The sequence below is a fragment of the Uloborus diversus genome, unplaced genomic scaffold, assembly GCF_026930045.1.
Source record: "Uloborus diversus isolate 005 unplaced genomic scaffold, Udiv.v.3.1 scaffold_351, whole genome shotgun sequence".
NCBI lineage: Eukaryota > Metazoa > Arthropoda > Arachnida > Araneae > Uloboridae > Uloborus > Uloborus diversus.
In genome coordinates this window covers 133,607-142,741 of record NW_026558518.1, presented here as the reverse complement: position 1 = coordinate 142,741, position 9,135 = coordinate 133,607, and the positions used below count along the sequence as shown (strand labels likewise).

General features: G+C 36.8%; 1 protein-coding gene across 1 annotated transcript; it reads left to right on the top strand.

Moving 5' to 3' along the window:
• Positions 1 to 7,556: 7,556 nt before the first annotated feature.
• LOC129233350 (zinc finger protein 271-like) lies at positions 7,557 to 8,765 on the top strand. Its single transcript, XM_054867390.1, has one exon. The coding sequence runs from the start codon at positions 7,557 to 7,559 to the stop codon at positions 8,682 to 8,684; it is 1,128 nt and encodes a 375-aa protein (XP_054723365.1). The 3' UTR covers positions 8,685 to 8,765.
• The last annotated feature ends 370 nt before the right edge of the window (positions 8,766 to 9,135 follow it).

Here is a 9,135-nt window from a genome sequence, read left to right as displayed (position 1 = left end):
AATTAAGAGCTGCGTTGCCCGGTCTATCTTGAGAATAAAAATTGTGTCAAGTGACATATATTCAACAATCAGGCTTAAATAAAAGAAAAAAAACACCATGCAAAATTACCCTTCCAAACAATGACGACAGATATTAAAATACTTTTAAGAAATTAAAATGCGAAAGATGGATTTTAAAAGCGTAACCGTGGAAACACGAAATAAAATAAGTTTAAGAAATTAAATGCAAAAAAAGGAAAGAAACAATGGATTCAAAAAGCATAACCGTGAAAACGCGAAAATAAAATGGTTGACAACCTGAATCAAAATGACATTTTTGGAATTTGATTTAAAAACGCTTGTAAATTTTTTCCCTTTGAAAATATAGAAACTAAGTTTTTCAACCATAGGTCGAGAGAGATCTGGAGTAAAAAATGTCGCTTTTTCCAATGGTGTCAAAAAGAAAACTGTAGGACAATTCCTTCATTTTTTATTGATAGATTTAATGAAGAAAGTAGTGCCTAAATTTCAGCAAAGCCTTAAAAAGTTTGAGTTAAAAACGCAGAATACTCCCGCCGTAACTAAGTTAGAGCATTGAAGAAATTGTTTAGAACGCAGAAAATTCTACCCTTTTCAACGATATATAATATTAATATGTGCAAGTAATTTTTCACTTCCATATTCGGGAATTTATGTGAAATTTGGGGCTAAATTGGAATAAAAAAAGAACAATTAATCGAATTTTTTCGAATTATAGCTCCTGTTACTCAGTAAGAAAGCACCTTTCATATAGTGAAAAAAATTTCAAATAGGTGCAGTGGTTCCGGAGATTACCTGGAACATATAAACACATAAAAATCCGCCCTCTCTCTTTATAATATTAGTATACAGTCGACTCCTGCTACAACGCGATTCAACTTACGCGAAATGACCATAACGCAAATTTTTCACGAGTAAGGAATTTTAGAGCTGACGCAAATTAATTATCTACAACACCAATTTTTTCGAAAGGAAGTATTGTGACTGCGTTATTTACAACTAAATATTGATTTTGCGAATGTTATTACATCCCTTTAGCATCACTGACAGCAAAAGTTCCCACATCAAATTAGTCTATGGATTGTGTCGTTAATGCATGAAATAACCGCTCAGCATCTTTCATTTGTTTTTGTTTCTTTCTAAACAATAAAGTTGATGAAATATAATGGCACCTTTGTGCGCTATTTTATCTAAAGTATGAAGATGGGGGAGGAAAGAAAGTTTCTGACAAAAAAAATAGGGTTAAGGTTCTTGATATGTTTGAACATTTACAAAACGTCGACGGTAGCAACGCAATGAGTTTGAGTAAATCGTCTATATGACATACAATTAAAAGTCAAAACAAAAAGGTATCCGTAAAAGTTCAGAACTTGGTTCAATATTAAAGCGTGCAGAGTCTAAGCAAAGTAAATACTATGAAAATGGAAGATGCTCTTGTATTGTTGTTTAAAGAGATTATGAAGAGGGGCACTTGCCATAAATGGAAACGTTATGAAAGACAAGGCGAAGTAACTGTATTTTAAACTATACTAGATAAGAATAATGATCTGATCATGGAGCATAAACCATCATCATCTTCCTTTTTTAACTCATTAATATTATTACTGTATCTACTGCACAGTAATATTATAGTGCAGCATTTTATTATTACTACATACTGTGCGTACCGTGTTGTTTCATGTTATGTCTTTCCCTCCAATCGATCATTCATTTGGTGCACACACATCTCAAAGTATTTTATGTTGAACAAAACAGCCTTTTTTTTATTTATTTTTTTTATTTTTTAATAATACTTTTATTTAATAATAATACAGCTACAGTCAGGGCCCTATCCAGAGGGGGGACCTGACGGGCCCGCCCCCCCCCCCCCCCCCGAAACCCGAAATGTTTTGTACCGTAAAACAGAAGGTTTTTTTTCTTTAAATTCCTGATGTCAGAAAAGGAAAATAACAAAGTTTTTTTTTATTCTTAATTTTGCTACTATTCAAAATTTATAATATTTTGCAGAAATGCAGAAAAAGCAGTTCTAGTTCTCATTAGCTGCAAGGCACACTTGAAATTTAGACCTTTAATTAGGACTTCCTGCTCTCTTTCCCAATTCAGTTCAGGGAAGTCCAGGGTTAAAGCAGGCCCTTTGTCAGTTCGGTAGACTTTTCAAGTCTACCAAACTGCCTTCTGTGCACTTCCTCCTCCCGGGGCTTGCACAGAAATTTTGGGGCTGTCACAAATGCTTCTTTTGGGCCCCTCCATATTGTTTACCCATGTTTTCAACCCTAGGTTTAAAAATATTAAGCCCCATTTAAGCTCGGGCCCGGGACAACAGGTGTCACTTCTCCCCTCTGTGCACGACCCTGCCCTCCTCCCCCTAAAACTCTTATAAAACTTACACTGTACTGATTTCGAGCCGGGGACTCCCCAAAGGCTGGGCCCCTAGTTTCCGATTAGGCGAGTATCTTGTTACCAAGATGTGCCAAATTCAGCTCCTTGATACATCCTGAGTAAAAAATGCAAAAATCACGATTCTCGCGTTTTTGTAGCATAATTTTCAAGATCATTTTTGTGACTGATATGTTTCTTGTCTTGCATTTATTTAATGCCGAATTCAGTATCGTGGAAGTTCTTTTGTTATTGCTTGTTTTTTCTCTTACTTCTACTGCATACTGTTAATACCTTTAGTATGAGGAAAAAAATAACACTTACTCTACTCTCTTTCATTTTCTGCACTACTTGTGATGAAAAAAAAAGTTTGTTTCAAGAAATATTTCGTTGCATTTATTTTTAACTTAAAACGGGTGTGTCTTACAAAGTTATAATCATTTTGTAAAACTGTGCAATCAACTTCTGAAAAGTGTAAATAAAGAGCTTCAAATAATTTCAACTGTTCGAGCGTCTTTGAAAATTATTTAAGTTTTTGAAATTCCTTGAAAAGTTCTTCAATTTTGTATCTTATCAAGAAAATAAAGTATGAATTGTCCAAATGGCTAGAATATTACTTTTCCGTTCTTATTTTCTGAATGTCTACATCATTTCTTTTAAACTATTTTGTACAATTTTCATACTGTATGGCATTTAATGAAAAAAAAATGGGAGTAGGGTTAGTGATCAAAAGCAAACTTCACTAAAAGCCGATGTGAGCAGATGACTGGGTGATTCTCTTTTCTCCTCTCTCATTTTTCCTCTCTGTCCATTAAGTTCCATGATTTGTCGAGCAAGCTTTATTTTGTTTGATCTTGATTTGCAAAAGAATGTAACTTTTAAAAGACTTTGTATGCCTAGTTTTTTTCATATTTTTGTTGTCTCAATTACCTAATATAAGGCCTCAAAATACAGATTTTTTTTTCGAAAATTTCTCGGGGGAAAAATCCCCGGACCCCCTGAAATTATGGGTGTTCTACATCCGACTTAAAGGGACACTCTCCTGTTATCCTTACCACTAAAGGTGAATAAGAAATTAAAATAACAACGTCCAAACAGTGGAATCATTAAAAATCAAGACAAAAAGTCTTCTATGTTAACATTTTTATGCGTTTGTTTTATCTATATATACTATATGTGTGTATGTGTGTGTGTTAGGGCAATGTGCTAATCCGGGCCCCTCCCGAAAAAAATTTCTGGATACGGCCTTGGCTACAGTTCCAATTCTTGGTGTAAGAAACTGTAATGTATAGTTGATGAATGCATTAAAGCAGTTTGGGGGGGTGCTTACAAATGTCTAAAAGGATTTAATATGTTTCTTAAAAAATTACGTACATTTTTCCACGATGCGAAATTTTGACTTACGCGAGGAGTCTTGGAACTCATCCCTCGCGTAAGTCGGGATTCGACTGTAGATAGATTTCCCTATTGTGTGATAAGTACGTTTGCTGCTGCTTGCTCCAACACGTCGGATGCGTCTGCCTCTCCAGTCGGCAGATGCGTCGATCCGCCCATGCTGACGTTACTCAGGTTGCACCTGTGCCCCTCAAATTTGCCACTTTTCCTTGCTCCAGTCATCTTCGCCACAGCCGTGGACGCATCCATGTTGGTATCAACTGAGTTTTACGTAAGGACCAACCTGTCCTTCTCAGGCCCGATCACCATACCCCCCCCCCCCCCCCCGTAAAATCGTCTGTCTGCTGGAAGCGTCTCCATTGACGGCGGCCTGACATTCTCTTCCATCATACGTATACTACGAGACAAAAACAAATAAAAAAGACAGAAATAACGGCATGAATATTGCTCATTCTAGAAGTTCCTTCATTTACGTCTTACTTCACGTGCGTTGGAGAACTGCACATTTCACATCACTTACATAACTCAGTGACGTGTGTCTACCCTGAAATTTGCATAAATTTCTGTTCACGCCTTAGTGTTGCATTTTCATTGCCAAATACTGTAATTATAATTAGAGCAAGAGCGGATTCAGGGGAGGGTCAAAGGGTCAGCTGACCCTTGTTGGCCCTCGGGAAAAGGACCAACGGATGTGGAATGGTAAGTTCGGGAGAAATGAAGCAATGGAAACTGAATTTCAATTTAAATAACATTTTATTTAAAAGATATGTATAAGTATAAATAGGAAAAACAAATATTCAACATTTATAAAATCAAATCCCCATAAACAAATTAAATATTCCCCCCCCCCCAAACATACATCAACAAGAAATATCACATTATTCGTTTTCTCTAAATTTCAGTTCTAAAACGTCCTCAATAAACAACCCTAAACACAATGCCACATTGTTGGTACTGTCCAAGAAAACTATATTTAGAAATTTCATACCCTTGGAAGTCCACACATAAGTACTTGGCACACAAAACATGAAGGCCACATCCATCAATAGGATGAACTTTTGAGTTGAAAAAAAAACACGTCCACTCGTAGACGACAGACCATCCTCTGTCAATGGTCACTGCATTCCAGGCACACCCATACCACAGTAGAGGACTCCTCACCATATGCAGTACAGGAAATTATTTACCTGGTTTCTATGCCAAACAGGAGAACATTCAGTAGTAGAGGACACACAGTCTATTAGAGGTCTCCTCACCCTAATAGGGGACACATAGTCTATGAGAGATGCCTCACCCCACACTGAACCCGTACGGTCCAACCAGCTCAGAACCTAGGATGAGCAGCTTCGGATCCTCCGGTCCTGTTAAGCCTAATTCGCAATACATCAACTTTCTTTCTAATTTTATTTTTTACAAAACCGCCTTCCAAACATAGGGTACTGTTTTAGAACCTATCCCGCACTTCTAGCAGGCAAAACGAATTTTTATTTTACATTTCTTTAATAAACTTCCACGTCCGCTGCGTGGACAAATCAACCAGAGCTCACATGCTCACATCAAAACAAACCGTCTGCAGAACGGAAGCAAATCATAAGAGATCGATTGATTGATTGACTTTCTATTTAAACCATCACTGTTACCCCCGACGCAATGACGTGACGTCATCAACCCTCCTGCAGCAATATTTTTCTACGACTATTATAAAATTTCAATATTTTGAAGCAGAAAAAATAGTTAATGGAATCAATATTAATCTTTTTTTTTAGCTAGTTTATAGCTGCAATCTCTTATATTCCAAAGCTTACGGTAATATGACCAGTTTGTCAGTCTAAAGAAATGGGCATTTGAGTTTTGATGAAAATTTGAGGGAATATGATCAATGGCGCAGGTTGCGCCATTAAAAATTTAGGGTGGGAGGATTGGAAAAGGTTGTGCTCTCATTTGGGGGCGGAGTACACTTCACCCTTAGAGGGGAGGCATCTCTGCTTAACTAATATTTTTTGCATAGGAGGTATAACGTTGGTCATTGAAACTTGACCCCCTTTACATAAATTTCTGGATCCGCCCCTGGATTAGAGGAATATGCTTATCTGCTCGTCAAACTATAAAAGGGAGAGAGGATAATCAGTGCCGTCATCTTGGTTTTTAGGTGTGTTTTTTCAGTTTTCATTTTATATCTCAAACTATTTACTCACTAATAAAATGGGAAGCATTAGGTGAAAATCACGAAGCATAAAATTACCTTTAGAACGATGTTTTTATTTTTATTGTAGCTGTACAAGGTGCGAAGATATTTAATTTCAAAGTTTTCATATCATATTCTTTGCTTTGATATTTCTTTGCTTTTTCTTAAGGTTCAAATCTTGAATGTTCTGTAACTTGTGCTTCAAGTTTTCGGCGAATGTACATTAATCCTTTTTTTCTTTTCCAGAAATTTTCTACATCACCCAAGATTTTAAAATATGATGTTACTCTAACGCTGTATCAATACAACCCTAGCCCTTTGAGTGTATATTTTTAAAGGAATATTATCGAGGTAAACGCTTAAAAATTAAATGAATCTCAAAGCAAAGTATTGGTTTCTTTCAAGTTTGGAACTTCAAATGAAGAATTCAATCTCACTTACCGAAGAAGTCGAAAGGTATAGAAGACTTAAATGATTAGACAAGAATATGGGTTGTTGCACGTCCAAACCATCAGTTTGTAAGGTGGCCAAAAATACATAAAAATCGCATTCAACTGGTCATTCTTGCTTAAATAATGATGCGCATGAGTCCTGTTGAAAAAGACTTGTTTATTGCAGCTGTTTGTAAAACTTTGAAACAAATCTTGGTGAGTATTGTTTCAACGGAAGTTATATTCTTTGGCGGCCCATGTCTTTCATTTTCAAACTGAGATTGATATAAAAAGTAACAATACCAGAAGCTATAATTTTTTTTCTAATCTTGAAATCTATTATTCCTGCCTAAAAAAGAGACTGATGTCAACGTATAATACTAATAACAAAAATTTATGCATCCCGTGGCTTACAGCTGCTAATCAAAAGTTCAAAGTTGCTCTCTGGCTTGAAACTTCTCATTTGATCTGTGTAAAAGATTTAACCAGGGGTTTGGTTTTCTTCAGTTCAAGAATTTCTTTCGTTTCCTTTCACGTTCTCCAACTTTCGCTTTTCAAGCTTAGTAACTGACACGTCCTTTTACTATTTCTGATTCAAAACTTTTTTGTGTTATCAAAAGTAGGGATTGCACACCATTGAAAATATTGGTAAAACTGTTGTGGTATCCGACTGAAAGCATTTCTACAGGCCCGGATCTGCTTACCCGCAGAGCGAGGGGGAGGGGCACGTCTTTATAAGGCCCAATGACCCAAGAAATTGAAAAATAACTAGCACTAAGACTTGTTAACGTTGCAAATTATCACTTCTGGCCTCTGGGGAGGGACCCTACAGATTTTGTTGCTGGAGGACCCAAAATGTATAGATCCGGACCTGTTTCCAAACTCTTCATGAGTGAGAGAATAAATGAGAAACAGTCTCAGCAAAAAGTCGTAATCTTCTGAATTTTGTGCACATGCCGGGCTGCTCAGCAATGGCAAGTAATTTAAAAATTAAAGATGGTAAAAAGCAGTATATGTGTGAACATTGTCCAAAGGTATTTTGTTATTCTTCACATTTAAAGCGACATATGAGAGCCGTTGCTGGTGACAAACCCCATTCGTGTGACAGATGTTCAAAGGCATTTACTCGTGCATCGTATTTGAAACGACACATGAGTGTCCATACTTGTGAAAAACCATATACCTGTGACTATTGCTCTAAAGCATTCAATCAGTCTGTACATTTAAAATTACACTTGAGGGTCCATACTGGCGAAAAACCCTATTCGTGCAAATATTGCTCAAAAAAGTTTGCACGGGCTGAAAATTTAAACCAACATTTGGCGGTTCATATTTCTGAAAAACAGTATTTGTGCGACTACTGCCCAAAAGCTTTTACGCACTCTGCATACTTGACGAAACACTTGAGGATTCATACTGGTGAAAAACCATATTCGTGTGTCTATTGTCCAAAAGTTTTTACACACTCTGCAAGCTTGAAAATACATTTGAGGATTCATACTGGTGAAAAACCTTATTCGTGTGACTATTGTTTGAAAGCATTTAGTCATTCTGTGACTTTAAAACAACACATGAGCATCCATTCTGGAGAAAAACCATATTCGTGTAACCGTTGTTCAAAGACATTTATTAATCCTTCATTCTTAGAAAAACATATTAGAATCCATACCGGAGAAAAACCATATTCATGTGACAATTGTTCAAAGACATTTACTCGTGCTTCAAGCTTAAAAGAACATATGAGTGTCCACACTGGAGAAAAACCATATTCATGTGATAGTTGTTCAAAGGTATTTACTCATGCTTCAAGCTTAAAGGAACATGTGAGGGTCCATACCGGAGAAAAACCATATTCATGTGATAGTTGTTCAAAGGCATTTACTCGAGCTTCAAGCTTAAAAGAACATATGAATGTCCATACTGGAGGAGAACCACATTCATGTGATAGTTGTTCAAAGGTATTTACTCGTGCTTCAAGCTTAAAAAGACATATGAGGGTCCATACCGGAGAAAAACCATATTCATGTGATAGTTGTTCAAAGGTATTTACTCATGCTTCAAGCTTAAAGGAACATGTGAGGGTCCATACCGGAGAAAAACCATATTCATGTGATAGTTGTTCAAAGGCATTTACTCAAGCTTCAAGCTTAAAAGAACATATGAATGTCCATACTGGAGGAGAACCACATTCATGTGATAGTTGTTCAAAGGTATTTACTCGTGCTTCAAGCTTAAAAAGACATATGAGGGTCCATACCGGAGAAAAACCATATTTATGAGATAGTTGTAAAAAGGCATTTACGCATATTTCAAGCTTAAAAGACTGTTCATACCGAAGAGATATGTGATAGTTCAGGGTGGCGTCAGATCAGGCAAAAATCAGGGAATTTCGAAAAATTAGCAAAATTCAGAAAAAATTGATTAAATTAAGGGTTTTTTTTTTTTTTTTGAGCAATCACGATTGCTTATTGTTCTCATTTGACTGTTTTGATGTCCTATCTTTTTATTTTCCCACCGCCACCCTCCGCACCCTGTCACCGTCGACCGGCTCCTCACGATGCTGCTCCTATAGGGAAGGCCGTCTCCAGATTGCATCCATGTCCCACACGCACGCACACATACACACAACTACCCACACATTCATGCCTGCACACTGACACAAACACATATGCCTACACACATACACATCCCCCCCCCACACACATACACACATTCATATACACAACTACC